Source organism: Besnoitia besnoiti, chromosome III, assembly GCF_002563875.1.
Source record: "Besnoitia besnoiti strain Bb-Ger1 chromosome III, whole genome shotgun sequence".
NCBI classification, from domain to species: domain Eukaryota; phylum Apicomplexa; class Conoidasida; order Eucoccidiorida; family Sarcocystidae; genus Besnoitia; species Besnoitia besnoiti.
In genome coordinates, this window is record NC_042358.1 from 1,845,351 (window position 1) to 1,867,602 (window position 22,252).

General features: G+C 55.3%; 1 protein-coding gene across 1 annotated transcript; it reads left to right on the forward strand.

Moving 5' to 3' along the window:
- Nucleotides 1-5,438: 5,438 nt before the first annotated feature.
- On the forward strand, nucleotides 5,439-10,438 carry BESB_045790 (uncharacterized protein; the record flags this gene model as incomplete). The annotated part of the gene is made up of 5 exons (XM_029363030.1): nucleotides 5,439-6,099; nucleotides 7,333-7,437; nucleotides 7,921-8,073; nucleotides 8,476-8,848; nucleotides 10,375-10,438. The coding sequence occupies 5 exons, from the start codon at nucleotides 5,439-5,441 to the stop codon at nucleotides 10,436-10,438; spliced, it is 1,356 nt and encodes a 451-aa protein (XP_029220396.1).
- Between the last annotated feature and the right edge of the window lie 11,814 nt (nucleotides 10,439-22,252).

A 22,252-nucleotide genomic window follows, 5' to 3' on the forward strand; every position in this document is an offset into this window, starting at 1 on the left:
TGACCCTTCCAAAGATGGCAGGGCCGAGCGGATTACGCCACTGCACAGACAGAAAGGAAGACGGGCGTTCGGGGGTAGCGAGGAAGAGTGATGAAATCTAAGTTGAAGTACGAATGACGCCGGAAAGAGAGCGAAGAAAAGCACCTTGTGGCGCTCTGTCGCGGGAACGTCCGCTCGTTTGCCTTGGTAATATCTGTCTGTCTCGCCTGCCCCGCTCCACTATCGTTTCTTCTCGAACAACGCACTCTCCATTCTTTGGAGGCTGCCTGTGGCAAAAGCATAGCAAATAAGATGGACATGCACAAATCAAGGTCAGATAGGCTAACAGACAGGGTTGCGGGAAGCACATGGCGTCAGTATCTTGTGGGCGAGGTCGGAAGTTGGCGCGCAGAAAAACCCCAGCATGCTGCTGCAGCGAATTTTGCCCATTGTGAAAAAAAATCGCTCACAGGCAAAACTATGCCCTCCTCCTCTCCACTGAGGCATGGGAAACGACTGCTTCCGCTCGCACTGAGGAGGAGGGCGCACAGCGGTAGTTGGAACCGGCGCGCGTGTCTTCTTGCACAAAAGCTGTCTTGCAAATTTGCAGGCACGAGCGAGTATTTCCATGCACGGGAGTTGGTCTCAGCTGCGTGATGCATCACCTCGAATTTCCAAGCAAAGGCACACCACTCCATTTCTCGGAAACACAATTTTCGTGGCTCTCTTGGCTGACCCCGTATTCAGAATAACTAACCAGCGTCCGCGGCGGCTCGGGGACGTTGTGTGGTCGGCTAGCGCGTACCGAAAACCGCTTGTCCTGTCGGCCCCCCTCCTCCTTCCCACATGCAGGACAACCGCAACGTTCTACGAGCAGCCAAGGTTACATGCTGTTGCCGCGGGCGTGATAGTATTTTTCGAGGATATCTCAGCACGAATCCTGCGCACGAAAGGTGCGTTAAGTCAAGAAATACTAAAAGGTATGATAGTCCGAGTCGGCGTCTTTTCAAGAGGGCCTTCATTGTTCGTCTGCGGTGTACGACATCTGTTCCGTTGCGCAGATATGTTCCCAGAATGTGAGCCGCCACAGAATCTCGCGGAGGGGGCCGCACAGGGGGTCGACGACGATGCCTGCTTTGGTGCGCTCGTTGAGGTAGTCGGCAGGTGGCCATTACGGATACTTCATTCCTGAGCTCCAGGTGGGTTTTTGAGTTTTTTTGACAGGTGCTTTCCGCTTCAATACCCCATCTGTGGACACAGCTTGCACGAGCGGAAGTTATTCCGCAGGTGATACATCCTCATACGTCGAGCGGTAGTGTGAGAGAGAGTGCTGGTGGTCACATATGCTTGCGAAACAGCACGGTGAGGCTTACGAAGGGCTGATCGCGGTGGACCCGACGATGTGGGCACATCGGACTGTGGCCGCCGCGTAATAGCGAGAAGGTATAGAAAGTGAATTGATTTTATGCCGCGCAGACATGGACGCACCAGAAAACTCAACTGCTTGTGCAACAGAACTCGCCAGAGTCTCCTGAGTACTGCTTAAAATGCAACAGCTCGATATACCTCTGACCACATGCATGCATACGTTAATGCGTGTTGCCATACAGTTATGCAGTCTGCATAGGGAATCTCTATAGACAAAAAAAAGGAGCACACCTGTCCATACCAAAGTGATGCCAGAACAACTGTACAGACTGCAGGAACACTCTCTTCTGTTTTTGCGGTGTACTGAAGTTGCCATCGCAATACCAATTATGCAGAATTCGTTACGCACCGCATCCTATGCGCTACTTACTAGAGTCTAACTCGCGCATGATCACGACGAACTACATCGTGCAATCGGCGCCAGGGATACTAGGTCACACGAATGACCTATGCGGTCGAATGAGATCGGCATACCTGTCGTTGCAGACCTGAGGCTGGCATGTGTGCTTGTAACAAGCGACCGTGCGCAAGGAGAGGCAAGGCAACGGCGTCGTGCCGCGCACCGTGGAGATTCCCAGCCTCCTTCCCCCGGTCCGGCCGAGGCTTGCCATGATTCCGCACGAGTTTCAGCCGCTTGCCGCTTCGTGCCCGATCATCTTTTCTTCTTTGCAGTACGACCGTGAAACGTACGTATTATCCAAGGAATATTATACAAGGTAGGAGACGGAAATTACAATAAACAAAAACGATGAGTCCTCACGAGCCCCGAGTCGGTAACGACTCTAGATGTTCACACATCGCGGCACAGGCCGTGTAGAAAACGGACTCCAGGCTCTCACAGGAGATGCTCGATGCGCGGATAGAGGGCTACGTCAACCTGATCAAAGCTAGCTTGTGGCGCTGTTCTGCTGAGAAACGTCCTCCCAGTGCCGGTGCTCCTAGCAGCGCGAAAAGCAAGGCGAACCGGGGCTAGGTTGTGTCCTTCCACGGCATGCCACCGAAGTTTTTTGTCTGGGTACGAACGTCCTCAAGTCGTTTCACGACCTGGATGGAGCATGCTTATCTGCATTCTTATTTCTCGGGCTTCTTCCCTGATTGCTCGTGATCATCGTCGAACTTCACGTTGTACAAGTCCCCGCCTATACTCTAACTAAGCTTTCTCACTACGGTCCTCTAAACCATGTTACTGCGCAACGCCCGCGTATACGCCTTCCGCTGGTGTCTTCCTGGTGCTCCTCAGCTAAATCAACTCAGTGCCCCGTATTCTCTACTTGCTTGCAGGGCAGGGCCAAATCCGATTCACAGCGTCTTCGTTGGTGGCATTCGTACCATGCTACACGCAAGTCTGACACATCCAGCGGGATGGTCACTCATCGCCTTGCCAACAAGCGAAGGCGCAAGAACGACTGAAGCGCGAACTGATAAAATTGGCGCTTCTTTAGTCAAGTTGGCACCCTTGCGCAGCTAAGTGCTTCGTGGTGCTACAGCGACATAGGCGGCACCCGTGCGGCTGAGAGTAGGTGGCACGATCGAACCTGGGGCCGCGGTGAGAGCTTAAGGGTCCACCATACTGCACGCTGGCTCCAGTCCTAATGCGTCACAGTTCTAATGCGTCACAGTCCTAATGTGTCACAGCAGTTCCGCTCACCCGTGTACTGCTGGTTTGAGGCGCAGCAATGGTGAACTGTCAACCGCCACTGATGAAATCTGATCCATATTTCAGATACAGTCTGCGCCCTGGATCCGTGGCTCTGCCGACTGGCACCTGTTGGCTATTGTGTTGACAACATGGAGCAACAAGTCGTCGTGCTTTTCTGTCTCACGGCGCTGCTTCATAGTACATGCGTAGAGATTCGTGATGCGCACTTTCTGCGCCACGGTGGCCGTTTGCTATGTGTCTACGCGCACAATGCTTGGGCCTCTACAGCCGAGGATATCCGCTGGTCATCAAAGGCAGCAAGTTGTCACTCGCCGCGACCACCGGCCCTCTCGACCCCTCGAATAAATCGAAGGTGCTGCTACATAATTGTACGAGCATTTGCATTAGTCGCATTAACGCATAAATGGCGCCGACGTTTTGTGCTGTACTTTCTACAGAAGGCCCGCCTCTCAGGGAGAGGAACAAGCCCACCGCTGTTGGGAAGAGTTAGCTGGGCAAACGTTCGTACAGTCTAGAAAAGGCTCCTTAGTGTCATGCGGGGGAGACGTTGGCTGAGGACTATCTACGTCCGTCTCTCTTCGTCTTACCCATCGATGAACCGCTAGGGTTTCGCTTTAGTTGCTCCAACGAAGCTGTGGGCTCACACACACCACAGAGGATTGCTATGGGTGTGCTCTGCTGATATCGATTGCTCAATAGAAACGTTGTCAGCACGCCACGCGCTGGTTTCCCAGCAACACAGAACATGCATCTCCATAGCTTCCAAAGACTGTCGTGCACCCCTTCTACAGGTGTTGAGTGCGACGTCGCTACTGACGTATGGCGCTGGTATGGTTGTTCGCCATCGCGCCGCTGTGACCCGAGGGCCCACCTCTCATCGTGAATACCTGTCTGCAAGCAGTTGTTCAAATCCGCCATGGAGAATATCCACATATACACGCACGAGGCGCAAGAACAATTTAACGGCTCTGACTGGACAAACAATGCGTCTGTTGACCATTGTGTGGGCGAGCAGACGGCTGACTGTTCACCCGGGTCACTGCATGCACCATCTGTCGTCCACCCGCTCCTGCGTTCACGACAGATCCGTCGCACCTGAATCCACGGAAAGCCATGTGCCGCTAGCAGACCTGCTCGCGGGCTCGGCAAATGGCGGCGGAGCCCACGAGTGGGTCTGTTTCTGTCTTGTTTAGAAATGTGTCATACTTACTTTTTTTGTTACCGACGCGCCCGATAGTGTAGTCGCTACCCTCCTGTGTCGGCGCGACCCCACATGCGCTGCACCCGAGTGCCTTCCATGTGTAACTCCTTCGAAGAAAACTCGCATGCTCAGTTGAAGCGGGAGCTACATTGCGTCCAGCAAGCTTTTACCCCGGCTTGCCAACCTGATACACGCTCAAACATATGTCGCAATGTGGTGATACGGCTCGTCGTCGCCTTGCAACTGTATGGAACGCGACCTCGGAGCTTTACCGGCGGGGGGGGGTATCGAAGGTAGTACCGCGGTCCGTCAGACGCTGGCGCACCTGATGGCTTACATGCCATTTGCAATTATTGTTACCCTTCCATTTCTTTGTGTCATCAGCATATGTTATCCAACCATCGTAGTGGCAAAAATAACCGAGTACGGGGCAGGCCACTTCACACAAGCGTGTCGGCCGGGAAGCTGTGTTTCGAACCCTGCGCATCTGACAGCCTCTGTTGGAGCGCCGCCCTTCCGTAGGCTCGCCGCCCAAGATGTTAAGTGCAGCTTCGAGGACAGAATAGAAGAGCTCGAACGGACCATCAGGTACCTTGAAGGGGCGCAGCACGTGCAACGATACAGGTTCGTGCATTACGTCAAACGCTGGGGTTCGTTTAATGCTTACAAGGCGGAGACAGCACGCGGTCGGGTGCAGGTGAGGAACATTATCGGAGGGAGCAGTCGTCTGCACATGACGGCAGATGAGTCCTCTGTCTTCACAGGCTGCCAACAGAGACCCAGAGACACAGATATGACACAGTACACTAGGTATACAGCGAGATCGACTGGTGACGCTGCCTCGGGCGGCGATTAGGCTTCCCAAACAGCGCGGCGCTAAATGTACGGGAATAAATGTACGTGGCAGATAACCGCGCGATGGTATTTGGGGCCGGCTGACGTAGCTTTCTACTAGGAGCTACTTCTGGTTTGCTGTCCTGTCAGGGTCCTCCACGGGAAGAGGTTTTGAAGTGCCATTACAAAAGGGAGTTGACGAAAAGGCGACACCACATGAATGCCTGGGCTGCGGCTCTGGTGATGCTTAATCAAAAAATCGTGGATCTGACGGCACAGAAAGCTTCCCTGCGGAGAACACAATGTGCTTCGACTAGACGTGAAAAGAGCGGCCCTATGGACGGCGGACATGATGGCAGCCAGCCTAGCACAAGCAGTTCTGAGATCATGGCGAACGATCCCGGAGAAGGGACCAGCACCAGCTTGCCGTTAAGTCATGCCAGTAGGCGTACAGAGCTGGAGGTGCTGGAGCTGGAGCTAGGAAAGGCAAGACGAGAGCAAGCACTAGAAGGGAGGAAACTGCGTAAGCGGCGGAAGAAGTTGAAAATGGCGTACACGCAAGGGCAGTCATCTGCGGCCTTGAAAGAAGCTGAAGCTGGACTGGCGAAGGCTGTGGAATGCTGGAATGACGCTAAGGTTCACACACAAGACATCTGCGACGAACTATTGAAACAACGCTCGATAACGCAGACCGAGAGGAGTGCTGGCAGCGTTCATCCAGATTTGGCGGGGCAGACACTTGCACAGTTTGAGAAACTCGGAATACGCGTCCCCCCTGAGGAAGCAAAGCTTCCGTGGTATAGGCGTCCTGCATTTTGGAAGCTACGGAAGTACGCGGATTCTAGTTCAGATAATGAGGACCCTGTGTCGCCCTCCGGGACACCGCAAGAATCTACGATGCTGATGAACCGGTGTCCGGCGGACGACACAGAAGCAAGCCCAGCACCCGATGGGCTTACTACTGCCAGCATGGTGGTCAGCGGGACTTCTCAGAGAGGTCAGGAGGGTGTGACACCCACTGGCAGCCCTGAACGAGTCGACGCTGGACCAGTGATACATTCAGGAATCGAACTCGAACAAGCGGGAGCACGTTTGCCAGGTAGAAAGTCGTTGATCTAAGCAATGATCAAGTTTTCAGGTGCTCGGTGTATAACCACACGCCGCTCTCTCACGAGGAATCGCTTGACGTGCCAATGGGCATACACGCTTATCTCGTCTCCTTGTGCGCGCCAGATTAGTTAACACTACAGCATCGGACACCATCGTGTTAGCAACACGCAAAACAGTGATCTAGGGACCGCACATTATTTCCTTGATCCTACTGCTTGGGATTCACTGAGTTCGCTACTCCTTGGATATCCCTGAGTGCGTGCATCCGTATTCTGATGTTAGCTTTGCTTGCACGGGGACGATTACGGGGGCTGCTCCACTGTAGTAAGGTCTGGCTCGCAGTCTATAGGTAGCGTAGTGTCGCGGGTGAATTGCGCGGAAAACTATTCAGAGGATGGACGGAAGACGCCGAGACTCTAGTTTCTGGGAAATCTGCGAGTGTGTCGGTGCGTTTGGGCCACGGACTCATTTTGACACAATGATGCGTCCGATGGATGGATCTCTCTCCCTCTCCTATTCGGCTGAGGTAGCGACAGTAAACTCGCAGGTACTTGATTCTTGACATATACCAACAAAAGGAGCGTCGCATACATGCAAGCGTTGTCATATGGCACCTATGTGCCTCATCTGCAACTATTTGTCTGGATGCGCCTCAGCTCGCATTTCGACCAGCACCGGCGTAGCTCCTTCAAACGACGAATCAGGAGGTGGTCCACTGCAGGAGCAGATACGTGCCGGGCACAACGGGGGGCTGCATCTTTCTCTGTCTCCCTGGCCGATTCAGCTTCTCGCCGGCAGCGCTCACGGTTATGATCTGATAGTTGGCGCGATAAAGCAGAGGCAGATGCATTCACCTGTCCAAGAGTGGGGTAGATTCTGGAGCCAACTTGATTCCGTCATGGGACGTCCCGTACATCATTATTTGTCTCTGTATGCAGCGACATTGGGAACGGAGCGATGCTACTTCCAAGAGAACTGCATTTACGATAAACAAGCGAGGGAGGCATGAACTGCTGCCCCATCTCATGCGGGGTCGAAAGGAGGGGCTCATGAGGCCAAACTTCTCGCGTGCTATGCAGGTGTCGCGCTCGTCGATGTTTTTTTGGTTCTCCAAATGCAGATACCCATGCAGCAGAATCAGGGCTAGCCTCGATACACATGGGTCCCCCACTCTCGAGCTCCCCCGACGCGCCCTGGCTCGCCTACCTTCCGATTGCTTTGTTGGGTAACGCAAATTCCCCTGGTGATCCCGTCTTCACACGACCAGTCGTGAACGCGCCACTGTCGGTTTCATCTGGAGAGGGTGTAAGAGGAGTATTAGGAACACCACCGCCAAGTCCTGCGGCCTCAGGTCAGCTGCTGAGCGCAGTGGCATGACGTGGCTAATCGCTATTCTGGTCCGGATTGCGCAAATTTAGGACGGGGGATGGGGCACGAGGGAGCATTGCAAATAAGAGCCTGACGAATCAGGCGCTCTCGAATCGTTCACAGCAGCACCTCCTCTTCCGTGAACACTGCACATATCTTTCGTGCAGGCGTGCTCCAGCGGCCTCTGCTTCAGTTAGAAAGAAGGTGCTAGATGCTGACGAGGAGACGACAGGATAGGACTGCTTCTCTTCACGGCGCGGACAGGGGCGTGAGTGGGCGGTCTAACTGCGCGTACTATGTGTTTTCGGCCGCTTCCTTGGCATATTATTATGTACAGCAGGTTCAGTGTCGCCGCCCCTGTCAGACCCCGTTGCCAATATGCTCGTGGACCTCCTGCAAGCAGATTCACCCACCGTTGACCCGCCATATGGGGAAGGCGATGCCCAGTCTGACGGAAGCCCAGCGATGGAGCTCCAAGGCTCGCCTGCTCCAGGTGATGAGCTTGCATTTATGTCGCCGTGAAGCGACGCTTAGGGCGCTGTGCAGATGGAGGCGTCTACAAAAGTATAACGGAAGATTTATCCGCTACAGTGCCGTTCTTTCGACGCAGTGATTAACGGATATTATTGTGGGTGCCGGTACCTGCACACGGTCTTGGTCGAGCGCGTGCCACAACCCCGAATCCAGAGTCTCCCTAATCATACCCCGAGACGGTTTCTAATCTGTTCTACTGCGAGGCCAGCTTCAATAAACACAGCCAGGCTCTATCAAGCCTCACACTCTGGACAGGGCTGGAAAAGCTTTTATTGATCAAAGCAAGAGGCGATTGAGATGCTCAGCACGGGTAATCCTTTTGAGGCTATGTTGACTTGTGCGGGCTAATGGCGCTTCTCAGTAGCATCCGCTTTACCGGAGCCTCCGCCGATCCCAGAACACCTTGCAGATATACTTGAGAGCCTCTTGCAGCGGAGTTCGAATTCGGAGAATTCTCTCGCCGACGCCACCGTCGGGCACGCAGGCGACATCGCCGCTGAGAGCCCAGAGCCCATGTGGCCCCCATACAGTGACACACAAGTTGATGCCCAGGGAGAACAGGAGTTCACATCGACGGTGGAATCAACGTCTTTCGTCGCCCCTCCTCACGTTGACCCCTCAGCCGACGTCTCCATGGCTTTTGTGAGACGCCGACGCACACACACGCTGCAGGAGCCGCAAGGCGCTATGACGGTGCACCGAGCGCAAGCATCGATTTTTCATGATGCTGGTCCGTAAGCGCGTTCAATGCCTGCGTGGTATGGGTTCCTACAATGTTCTGCCATTAGAAAGGTTTCGACTGCGACCCAGAGCGTGGCGACAGCACAGACTATCAGTGCTTCCTCAGCCGGCGTCCCCACCGCCCTGGACCACGCGGCCTGAAAAGTGGGCACGACGTTCGTCATTGGGCGCTTCGTATGACACCCCACGTAGTGCCGCAACCTGAATGCTTTTGAGAGACGCTGGGCACAGGTAGCTGGCACCGCATGTATAAACTCTTCGGTGCTCTCGGAAGGTGCTCCGCGAAAGTATGTGGCTCGTGAGCTTCATGCTCGCGTAAGATTGGAGACGTGATTGTCTTATAAATGTCCGAGCCAATTAACACTGCAGCGGAAGGTATGCGCTGGGTAGGTCATGCGCAAGACTAGGAAGCTGTCGAGACCGTGACACTGTGAATGACTCGTCGTAGAAACGGAGACGGCACAGTTGGTAGGCCTGCGAACTCTTTTCAGAGTGTAGGGTCGTACACAGCAGGCGAATTCGGGCGTTGCGTTCCTATCTCACATTTGAAGAACACTATGGAAATTAATGCTCTCCAATGGCCGAAGACCTGTTTGAGGAACACTGCCTTTTCAGGGACTGCGGACGGCAAGCAAGAGGGGGGGGAAGACAGCAGACGAAAGCGAATGCGGATGGCCTGCATGCAAGTGCACAGTCCGCCGCATCCGGGCTCCGGAGGCATCAGCATTCAGCATTCAGCACATCACCGGGGACCTCGGCACCCGGCAGAAACCAAGGAACAAGACGCGCGTAAGCCATCGGGGTCTGGCGTATCCGCCGAGGTCTCGGTGTTGACATCAGCCGAAGCGAATCGTCTGGAGACGAAAAATCCACATTTGCCTGCCGTGGCTGGCCTGCCGCAGAAGGTGCATCGACAGCTGAAGCCAAAAGAAACCCGTCGCTCGCCGCGAGGTGAGCAACTGCATGACAGACGAGTTCTCGCGCAAGTCTGGCAGTCTACACTGTTGATGAAGTCTGCGCAACGCTGATACCTCACCAGTCTAACAAACACAGCAATTCAACAAAATGGTTGTCCAGTATCGATAAGACGCTTGTTGCCTTGTGTTGACATTCCAACGCTAGCGAGCACCATATGAATAGATTCGCTGCCGGGTCTGACCCGATCGTGAAACATTATGTACTAGTCCCTACAGCGCACTGCTCCACGTGCCATCAACCCGCTCTTTTTCGAGAACCACATGAAACTGGTTCGGCCCGAGCGGGAAGAGGTATCATGACCACACAGGGGCGCTGACGAGCGAGATGTGAGGTGTGAAGCGTTGGTGGGATATGTTTGTACCTTGGAGGCGTAACACTCGCTGAAGCACTACGCCCGTGGCGCGGGTAGTCCGTGACGGTGCCGTCGGGGATCTTGCCCATGTTTTGCCTTCCTTGTCAGTCCCACAAAACAATCAAGCGAGCGGCACACCACCATTAGCTTGCGTTTCGCTCGTGCGCCGTGTAACCCATTTTGCGCCAGGGCCGAAGGCATTGGCAGGGCGACAGTTGGCACAGGCCGCAATGACGAGGACACCCACTACTAGGGCGCGGCGACAGGCGACGCCGTTCACCAGGCAACAAGAAATACAGGAGCAGCTCAAGAAAGGGCGGCAAGGGAAGCCTGGTGGGAGCGGCAATTAATCCAGATGCGGAAGATATTTTGCTGGGTCCTTGAGCGTGTTGGTCCCATTTTGTCAAAGAACGGGAGTAAACGACAGCGTCCCACGTGAACAAGAGGAGTAGCTACCGCGGTAACTCTCTCTTTTCCCCCATATCTGTCCTTCTCTATTCCGCTTGCGATGTAGTTTGGGACCCTGAATCCGTCGGCATATCTGCGAAAACTTGGTGCACCCAACTATCGTGCTGCCGCCGCAAGGAGATGGGGATGCAGACAAATATCTTTTCTACAAGACCCCTTCACGGGTTGCTATTCGATCCCCGAGGCGAGGAAGGATGACGTCTTGCTGCGGCTTGCACGAAATCTGAAGCCAGCTGCGCAGAGAAGAGGAGAGGCGTCTGAAAGTCTCTGACGGCAGCCCGAGACGGCCGCTCACCTTCATGTGGTATATGCGAATGTTGTGCTTAATGGGGAGCGCTTCATTCGTGATGTAGCCGCAGTGAAACGGGCTTCTGCAGTTGCATGTTGTGACATCACAGCTGTGAACGTCTTCAGCTGTCAGACATATAAGCAACGAACTGTTATTGGGTGGACCCTTTTGCGTGACTGCGCAAGCCAGTGAGCCGTACGGCAGATGGCGTCTGTCAATAGCATGCGGGCATCCGCTGAATCATCCGGTACCAAACAGAGGCTCATATGGCTTTGAAGCTTTGCCTTCTCATGATCACTGGCCGCTGACCGAGGCAACACCATTCACATGTGACTTTCCAGTGGGCTGAGGCACCATGACAGTTCAACTACTACTGTCGATTCGCTTCTTCTGGCTAACAACCAAGCAGATCAGTGTGCATGCAGAGCAAATCATTTGATGAGCTTTGCAAATCCCCTGCGCGTGACGTTCGCGGCCCTCCCGTGAAATGAGACAATCATGCCTAATTACCGCTAGTATCCAATTTAGTCAACGCGACAAGGTAGGCGGAGCGTTGGTAGTGAGTGCCACACTCTTCTCAGAACGTAGGCCGCCCTCCGCCCTTGGAGGGGCAGAGCCTCCGCAGAAATCCCTGTTGGCGTTGGCAGCCAACGTCGCAGCCTTGTCTGTATATATGTCTTGGGAGGAGTCCGTATGCTTCTGGAGTCATGTGCACAAGCTGCACCCAACTTATCTTAAGGCCAATCATGCACGATGTTGCCTGCTCATAAAGTTACAGCTTCTGTTCAGTGCATACACGATAAACAGCTCTCAGCGCTGTCATTCTGGCCTGGTGCCTCCGCATTTACCAGAGAAGCTCATTCTTTTCGAATGACTCTGCAAGGAGCTCCGCGCCTGCCCCTGTCCCTCCTGTGGTAAACTTGAAGCTTCTCAATTTTATCAGAACCCGACTTCTCATCGTATCGTGTTAGATGCATGAATTTTATGCATTTCCGCTGAGAGGTAGCTGCCTGTACATGCGCTGTCTTGTACAGTGGGTCACCGTCAGACAGCAGATATGTCGGCCACCTGAATTTCTCACTGACGACTCTTGCGCTAAAGTCTATTCCGTCTGATCATGCGAGCACTCAGTACAGCGCGCCACGACTATGACTTTTGTTCACTGAGGCTGATTAATATCATGCTGCGCCAACGCAGAGCGAGGCGTGACACACAGCTGGCCCTGGCTTCTAAAATGAAGCCGAGCAGAGAATCGCGAGTAAATAACGTGAGAGAGGTGAAGCCGATCCGAAATAGAATTTGACAGACGATGACGATAATGAGTTTCTCACGCCATCGCACAGCTGACAGATGTTCAAGGTTTTTGGAAGTCTACTGCAGGCAGACAGCTTCGCGTGCGCTGCTTAAAACATGCGGTCGCCGCTCACGCCAATGGCGGCGATGATGCCTACAGTTTGCAGCCGTAACGGAGATAGTGAGGCTACGCGGTGCAGGGGTCAGCTCTGCTCGTACAGCTTATACGGCGCAATATGCGCGTGTCCGACTAGACATTCAACGCGAGTGACGCATGCCCATGAGCTCCTGGTGCGCCGTTGTTGATAACTCTGTATGCGGTTCGGTGGTTCGTAGCGTAGGAACTGCAGATGCAGCACGGAACAGCACCGCCGCAACCCGTGCTGCACGCAGGCGAGCTTCGTTATTCGTTCTATAGTCGCCACGACAGACATGACAAGCGCGGCGAGAAACTCAATGAGATTTTCCATAAGCTCGAGACAGCGGCGCCGAGGAACTGTATTCGACCTCCTAGCCACCCTCTGAATGAAGCTTGTTCTGAGCCAGCAGATCGCGCCAGTCGCTGGGTACACATACATTGACAATCGCGCACTGTGGTACTCGTCATAACCGCCTCTCTGTATCGTGCCGGTCGGGCTTATTATGTCACGACTGAGTTCCATCTGCGCGTAAATCTTCCCAAGAATAAAGGCGGACGCTCAATCGAGCCTTGCGACTAGGGCTCGCGCCGCTTCGCGGGCTTCTGTGTTGCCGCGCTCGCCGCTAGTATTCACCATTATCGGAATCCGAACGGCCCTTGGCCTGTGTCATCCTTATTGGTTGGAACATCTAGTGTCTCAATCGTGCATGCGATACGCGAGGTTACTCTTCTTGGTTTCGCCGCCGATCGGCTCCTCTAGGTTATAGGCCCCAAGCTGGCTTTGTGGGCACCTTGGTCAATTCCCGCACCTTCAGCCAGTCGTCGGTCTCTACATCTGAGACGACCGCCTAGCAGTGCATTTCAGGCATCGCTGGCAGCACAACATTCAGATTTTTCTCTTAGTCCTGCACTCCTGATCCCCGCTGACAAGCGACATTCGGGACTGTTCCCCGCGTAGAGTGAACGTGGAAGGCTGGCCGCTGAGTAGCCTAGGACCTATGCCGGCTGGTCTGGGGGACAGCAGAGGATCTCTAGCCCAATTCCGCAGTGGTGCCGTTCCACGCACTGAGAGTTCCACCAGGCAGATGTTACCTGATGGTCGTCTCGGTTGCCGTCAAAATATAATATGGGGGGAAGGCCGCGTACAAAGGTATAGTTACTTACTGGATGCGGTATCGCGCGTCAGGATGCAAGGATTGTATGCGCAGACGAGGGCTACGAAAGAAGGCAAACGTGGCGTCGCCATGTGAGTAGTCCTACTTGGACGGGCACAGCGGCCCCCATTGGTCCGCTGTGCGCGTGTACGGTGGGCGATATGGGTGGCACTGCATGCGTCCACTACCGTCAAGGGACGCTCCGGACAATGGCCGTTGACCTGTGAACGCGGTCAATCGAAGAGGCGCTTCTCCACCGAAAACCACGAATGTTGAACCCGCTGCGACGTCGGCGTTGACCTCACCATTAGCACGGAACCTTTTTGTCAGACCCGGCAGGCGCGGTGGTCTTCCAATTGAAAGCCTCACGACAACAGTAACAGGGTCTGTTCTGGTCATCCAGACAAACAGTGCTACCAGCAAATTGATCTGCGGGACGGCTCTCCAGCACTTGTCAAAAAGGTCAGAACAGCTGCCGTCCGCCTTTCAGCCATCCCCATAGAGCGCGCCGCTGGTGCCCTAACGGGAGCGGCGGTGTGTGTTCCGGCATACCACCGGTCACCAGGCCGTATTGTGCATATGCCACCTGTAGCGCTCGTTCCATTTCTTTTCCAGTGCCTCACTGTTACTTAAAGTGTGACACTTGAGGCTGGGCGACCTGCTCCCCCCAACGCTGGCGGAAGCATGAGGGGTCGCTGGCCCGGAACTCTCTACTCGCCTTGGGCGAGCCGGCCGGAGAGGTGTACGGTTTTGCCTTCTCGCAGACTTTCCGGGACCGACCCTGCAACCGAGACCATCAACTGGGAAGTGAGCGAGATTGAGGCTCGACTAAAGCTTTTGTGTGCTGTTCAGCGCAAGGGTGGAGTTAGGTTTGCACCGTTCGTAAGGCGGTGGGCTACGTTTGAAGCGTATAAGGCCGCGGTTAATGGAGCCTACGCTACGGTAAGCAGTATGCTCGGCGAGCAGTCTCATGGGTGGACGCGCAGCGCCAAGCCTCACCTAAGCGCTTTGTCAATGGGTTGGAGTACCTACGAAAATGGCAAGACAACTACTTCATATACCCTTGTGGAGGGGCTGCAGCCAGCCGCCGTACTGTACAGTCGGCTTCCGGCCGGGATGTAGATGACAGACTGACAACTACATGTGGAAGGAGAATAGGTCGGTCTGCCGAGTCTAACCTGGCCCTCCAGAGAGGCACGCCTGATGCTGGTGTGCCGTCGCAGGGGTTCTGTTGGTTTGCTATTTTATCAGACAGTGCTATCCGAGGACGTGCTAACAGTGCGTTACAATCAGAGTTGTGGGAAGAAGGTCGCTATTATGAATGCATGGGCAGCGTGCTTGGCCGTGCTCAAAAAGGAGATCACGCTCTTGCAAGGGAAGCGAAAGGTCTATGAGATGCGATCATGCACTGCTGGTGAAGGCCAACGAAGCGGCGTCCCGAACCCACGGAGAGGTGGTTTCGGCGGAGGCTGCTGCAGGAACTGGCGGGACGATGACCCAAGTGAGGGGACCAGCACATGCATATCCGAAGGAGGCCCAAATTGAGGACTCTCTCCTGTTGATCAGCTGAAGCGAGTATATCTGCTGTTCACATTGGCAGAGCAAGACCTTAAGTTGTCCGAAAAGCGGTCGTACCAGTGCCTGAGGAGGTTGAAAAAGGCATAGCAGCAACCGCACTCAGCGAGACATCTGGTGAAAGCTCAAGCAGAGTTTGAGGACGCTAACGCGCGGAGCCAAGAGCTTACGAGGCGCGTGCAGAAACTTCGCAGAGCAATGGTGGAAATACGCGGGTGGAGCAACAGGGGGAGACCGGCATGGGCGCCGGACTGTTGCACCGGAGCACCCGAGGTGGGAGGGGCTGAGAGTGCACTGCACCGCTTTCAGGTGCTAGGCATACCTGTGACGCCCAAGGAAAAAGTGATCCCGTGGCAATCACGTCCTGGCTTCAGAAAATTAAGTAGGCACGCGGGCCAGCAGCCGCCTGTGCGCGGAGGGAGGCCTCGTACACGCGGCCCCGTGTCACGCACCGAGCGGGGCCTGGGCGGCCCTTTCTGCCTGGCAGAGCCAGTCTTGAGGTGCTGCCGCGATAAAAGTGGGAAGCATGAAGCTCAGGTAACCGGTCCCACAGCAGAAGATGTTGTCACTTGTAGGACAGCGTGCAAATCACTAGGCGCCTCTGCATCACCGGACCGTCTGAGTGCTCCGTCTGAGCACAACAACTGCCTCTTCCCAGGCAAAGTGACAGTCCCGTCAAGAGAAAGTATGCCGAGCACGTGGAAAATCACGCACAATATGCGCTCGTCATCTAGTGTCTCTGTATCGTCCCGGCCGGCTTTACACCGTCACGACTAAGTTTCGGCTGAGCGTAAATCTTTCCAGGTAAAACGGCGGACGCTCAATCGAGCCTTGCGACTGGGGCTCGCCCCGGTGCGCGAGCTTTTATGTTGCCGCACCGCTACCGGTTTTCCATTATTGGAATCGGAGCAGCCTCCTTCATTGTCATCCTTAACGGTTGGAGCACCTGGTGTGCCACCTGTGGAGGATGGAAGCAATGATGATGCCTCCACTTCGTCAGGGAATACGGAGTATCTACGAAGAGGAACATATGTAACTTTGTATTCTTTGGTTCAAGATTCCTGGTTGGCGTTTCCGCCAAAAGAGGGGGGGCGCGACACTCGGCATTGCATCGCATGGTATTTATATTGAGCCACTCGCTGGTGGCTCTGCACTGGATGCCGTTTGCCAAGTCTATCTCTTTGAACACGGCCATTGTTGGTGAGCACCTCCGTCTCCTCCACCAGCGTGTTGACTTCTGCAGGTGCACTGTTCCTTTATTCGATGTGGAAATCGCTTTGGCATGCGGGCGGACGCTGGACCGGGCGACAGGCATTTGCTACTTCGCACCGCAGTGCGTTGCAGCTCTTTCTGGCTCGCGCAGGAGCGTAGCATACGAGGTATTATCAAGGTCAAGCGCTATCGCCTGCCACGCCGTGTACTGTCCCGCGTGATGCATGCGCACCAAGTCAAAGGTGGAGGTAGCAGCGGTGCACAACTGTATACCGGTAGTGCCGGGAGGTATGTGACTGTAGAGAAGGGTACAACTATCGTACTCACCTCTCGCGAGTTTATGCAGGGCGCGGCTGGTTGGTGTCTCGGGTGCACCAGTAGCGATCCACAAGCGCCACCGTGATGGACAACTGGATGCTGTAGCTACGTCAGCAATGGTAATCCCATCCTCTTAGCATCCAGTGTGGACTTTTTCGGTTATGTCGCATGTGTGAAGGGACACGACTCACCATCCAGCACAATAGCCCAGGCACGTTACGTGGCATAGCTGCGCGTGTGCGAATGTGCGTCTATTAGGCACGCTACCGGACCCGGCACAACTTCAAGAGCCGCTTACTGTCCTGTGTCAAGAGGTCTCTACGTTCCTGCGCCCTGACGACGAGCCTAGCTGTCTGCTTTTCCCTCCCGCTCCATCTAACGGAGACATCCGTGGTCCACTGTTGCTTCGGGCCGTAGAGATCGCTCCTCACGCGCGGAGCTACTTCCGGATTCACCATAAGCCCCCTTGTCGCCGGCATCTGACGCACCGTTGCCTCTTTCAGATCCGCCCACGATATGCAGCGGCACAGAGTGAGTTGTCGCAACCCGAGAAGGGCTGCACTCAGGGGAGAGGGGGGGCAACGCATTGGGACATGAAGGAGGCTAACGTAATCTTGAACGACGCGCCTGAGTGGCCTCTGCTTGCCTACCCGGAGGGCGCGCCCATCGTGCATCCAACAGAGTTGGGTTGAACTGATGTAGTAATCCCTCAAGAGTAAGAGGGCGCTGGAGGCGTTGCCATCTCTGTGTGCACCCCCAAACAGGACGAAGAATCGCACTGGATGCTTGAAGATTGCCCCAGTGTTTCTTGCGTTGTGGGTTCGTATCAGGTTCATTGTCCCCACCTCTTTCAGAAGACCTTGCAGGTATGCTCATCGACCTCTGCCGAATATCCTGGTACGGCGTCACCAGACGGGACCAGCTGTGCAACCCCATCAGAGGCCAGAGCTCTTCAGCCTGGCAACTCACCGCCCTGTGGTGACGGCCCAGGAACTCCGCAGTCACTCGCATAGTTGCGTAGACCACCACAAGGCAGCAGCGGAGAGGCACCTCGCATGACGCTGCCGCAGGCTCGTATTTTTGGACTGTCGTTTGTGTTACCTTAGTGATCACCGCCCACAAGCGGCAACGTGTGCCCCAGCCCCGATGGGTTGTGACCTGTGGCGTCTCAGTGCCGTGGATGATCGGTATGGTTGACTTGCTTTGTCGCGCGTGCATCAGAGACGGTCCGTCAGCAGCGCGCAGACAGTGCGCGACCACAGTGTTTCCACCGATTCACTAACATGGATCTGGGTGTGCATTAGTCAGGCGTCTTGTTCGATACACATTCTGTGTGTACACGGTCCCGCGATGCGGAATTTCTATTGTCCGGCTTGTGGGCATGTTCAGACGAGGAACAAAGCTCACCTTCATAGTATACTAGGCCGAGGCGGCTTAGTAGTAAGAGATGGTCACTATTAGCGCCACCGTAGTTGCAGACACGGGGTTATCTTGCGTTGTCGATTTTGTGTGCAAAATGTTACTTCGTAGCAGAATTGGCGCCGCCTACGCGGATCCCAGAACACCTTGCAGATATACTTGAGAGCCTCTTGCAGCGGAGTTCGAATTCGGAGAATTCTCTCGCCGACGCCACCGTCGGGCACGCAGGCGACATCGCCGCTGAGAGCCCAGAGCCCATGTGGCCCCCATACAGTGACACACAAGTTGATGCCCAGGGAGAACAGGAGTTCACATCGACGGTGGAATCAACGTCTTTCGTCGCCCCTCCTCACGTTGACCCCTCAGCCGACGTCTCCATGGCTTTTGTGAGACGCCGACGCACACACACGCTGCAGGAGCCGCAAGGCGCTATGACGGTGCACCGAGCGCAAGCATCGATTTTTCATGATGCTGGTCCGTAAGCGCGTTCAATGCCTGCGTGGTATGGGTTCCTACAATGTTCTGCCATTAGAAAGGTTTCGACTGCGACCCAGAGCGTGGCGACAGCACAGACTATCAGTGCTTCCTCAGCCGGCGTCCCCGCCGTCTGTTGCCTCGCAGCCTGAGACGCAGAAAGGCCTCCTGGCACACCGGTTTGTCTTTTGAGATCAAGCGTGGGTTCTCCGGCTGGTCGCGGATTGCATACGCAGCTCACATGTAATGCCCCGTACGGGCATGCTGTGCTGCACGGCTGAGCACTTTCATGCCAGAGTCGCACACGACCAGTTTTTGGCGGGTGCGGCAGCTGCTGCCGGCGTCCACAAACTTAGCCACTGAACGCCCGCGGAGATGCGCGCTTGCCTGAAAGGGCTCCCGCTCGCCCTACGGCTTGGGAGGCTCCCGCTCAGCGCCACGGCATGCAAAGAGAGACGGCTCAGTATGCCAGCTTGCTGCACAGAAGAGTTCTTGGTGATGTACTCCTCTCATGTTCATTTTTCGCTTGCGTCGCAACACTTCAGATCGAAGGTGTTACCTGAAAGAATGATGTGCATCACCTGTGCATTACGCTGTTGCCCAGGACTTGGGAGATATAAACAATGTGTGGGGCTATCCCGTCAGAGCACGCGACGGTTGCGGCACTATCCTGCGGCTAAAGGCCCAACAGAAGCGATACCCCAGGGGCCCGGAAGCGAGCGGCCACACCTGCTCAACGTTGTCGACCACTTGGAGGGAGGGCCTGGAAGAGCCAAAACGCCTCGGCATCACTTTCTGGCGGTGCATCCGCGCATTCCTTTGCCGGATCCACTGCGCCTTCCTTTGCCGGATCCACTGCGCCTTCCTTTGCCGGATCCACTGCGCCTTCCTTTGTCGGTTCCACAGCGCCTTCCTTTCTCGGGTGGTGTGTGCAACCCGCCGCCGGGGCCTATGCGCCCCGGCGCCGGCGCGAGAGTCAACATGCTGCTCCCCCATTCCTGGAAGCATATGCCTTCCCGCGTGGCCGCTCGCCTGGCCTGAGAGGCCGCAACACTCGAAACAAAATAACACTTTGGTTTGATGGAAGGTGCGGCGCAGCATTTACGGCTACAGGCCACGTATGGAACCGCAAAGGGGCCGATCATAGCCTCCACCACCATGTGGTCAGATTGGACAGGCTGTGCAAGGGGGAGGCACGATCCCTTTAGGTCTGCGACAGCGCTGGTGCCTCGGGATAGTTGAACACACGCACGCAGAGAGAGCCACTGTTCGGCAAGCAGTTCGTGCGATTCGCCGTCTGCCGGTTCCCTCGAGAGCGTGAAACAGGCTGAGATGTCTCCTGTGTTGAATGAATTAGCGCGCCTGTCAGCAGCTCATCGGTACGCGCCGCGGACGGCAGGCTTGGAATGGACAATCCTTGGCTCGACTACGGGAAGGCCTGTTGACGGAGCAGAGAAGCATTAGTCAAAGGACTCTGAGCCGTGCACGTGGGGGACTACGCTCGTAGAGGCCTGGGTTGAGCTTAAGGCAGAGCGTGGCGCGCCACGGTCCCTGAAAGTGCCGCTGGCATTTCTCAGAGCGCCTTACATGATGTAGATAGTAAGAGGTCTTGTGCTTTTGCGAGTAATTTGCACGCGCCGCTCTCCCCGCGATGGCCGAGTTGCAGACAACCAGCAACAGCGCCATCAACACCGGTCCTTGTTTTGTCCTACTGCAGTCCTTCGCTTCTACATCAGCGCACGAGGGAGCACAAAACCGCCAATTAGCAGGTCTTGCACCAACACAGTCGCCTGCGCCGGTTTGCAGAGGCAGGCTACGCTTCAGCGGCAACACCACAGGTGCGGCAGCAAAAGGTAACCGACGCGAAACGGGGGCGGGCGTTGCTCTCTCTAAACAAACATCCCTCGTTTCGCTAACAGCGACTGCTGTGCCATGCGGGAATCTGAACTGGAAAACACATAGTTCTGTACTGTTACAGTATATGCATGTCTCGGTCACTTTTGCGGAGCGTTCCGGCGTTCCAGATGTCTTTTCTCGTTGTGATACGGCACGGTCCATGGCACTGCATTATAGCCGGTGATGTTACCTCAGTGCATCTGTAGCGGGTCGCGCTGGCGTTTGCACACGCAGAGGAATCTGCACCTACGACGCAGCTCCTCTTGCTACGCGCGCGCAGCAGAGCTAGTGATTTGCGAAAAAAGGGCCGTGCGACCCTGTCGCATGCCGGACAAGCGGCCGGTGGCACAATCGACAGAAAGGGTGGGGGGGAAGAATGGGCAAGGACGGGAGCTTGGGGACCGCCTGCAGCAGACGCTCGCAGAGGCAATGTGCGTGGTCAGCCCGCGTGCCAACTCTACGGTGAGAGCAGTGGAACGGAACCTCAGGCGGGGCAGAGGAGCCGTGAATTAATTAATTATCCGACTGAGCCGTGGATAACATTCTCGTAGTTCCTTAAACGGAGGCCATCTGCTTCAGCTAGTCAGCGCAGGCACTTGCGTCCTTTTTCGAGGCACCTTCGAGGTGATGCGGGGTCGCGGCATGGCGGTAATTGCTCCGTCTCTGTGCTGATAGCGTTGCTCTAGTCGCAATGCGACAAACTCAAGCCCGGAGGGTATGGAGATGTGCAAGGAAAACGTGTATGCGACAGCGTGGAAGACGGCCGCATGCAGTCCGGTGGTCAGTAGCTGCACAAGGCTTCTACCGGGTCGAGTAGAGCGTGTACCGCCACAGTAACGACAGACAAAAGAAGCCAATCGCACCAATGCCGCGAACGGGGATGGCCACGACTGTGCAGGAAGCTGAACTCCACCGCATGTCTTTGTTGAGATGTCACTGTCCCCCCGCCTACCGCAGTTGCGTCCCTTACCAAAAATAGATATTCCTCCTCAGAACGCCTCTCGGTTTCCGCAGCACCGGCACGAGACGAGAAAACGTTCGCTGAAAACTAGTTGACCATGTGGTGGTCGGGGAGCGCCTCAACCTCTCTTCCTTGCAGATTCCAATAGGACTCTCTGTTCTGTTGAGTAAACTTTTGGTAAGGCTCTTCTTCGCTCTGTGGTTCCCACATGTTCCCCGTCGTCGTGAACACACCGCAGGCCCTGTGTTGCATGAGGCTAGAGCCCTTGACACGCGTGCGGGCGTGGACGTCAAAAGAACTTTCGGATTTCCGCGGATGCTCGAACATGGACACCGAAACACGGTAGAGGTACCGTCGTAGTGCTGAGGCCTCTGATGGCAAGGAGATCCGACCGGTCGGTGAATCTTGGAGAAACTGGTTGCGGCGGCTGCCTCCAACAGAGTAGGTCCAATTCTCTACGGGAGGATAGGCGGGGCCCTCCCCCTTCACCTCGGTACGCCAGATGCACGCTCCGCGATTGTCACATAATTAGTGTACTACCACGAAACGCATGAAATGACGGCCTCACTTGGTCGCTCATCTGTAATCTCTTCAACCAACTGCGCATCCATCCGCCATGTTGTTAAACATTACTGAAGGGAGTCACTTTTCTAGCCACACGGGGCCACACACCCTCCGTGAGTTCCCCGCAGTCACATCACACAGTCCTTGACACCGGCCACGACGACGCGATGCACGGAGTGGCTCTTGTTGGCTTCGCGGAAGATACACTACATCGTAGGCTCCAAGCTTGACGGTAACGGCACCTTGGTCGATCCCCGAAAGTTGAGCCAGCTTGTCGGCGTCTGTCTCTAGCGCGGCCGAATAGC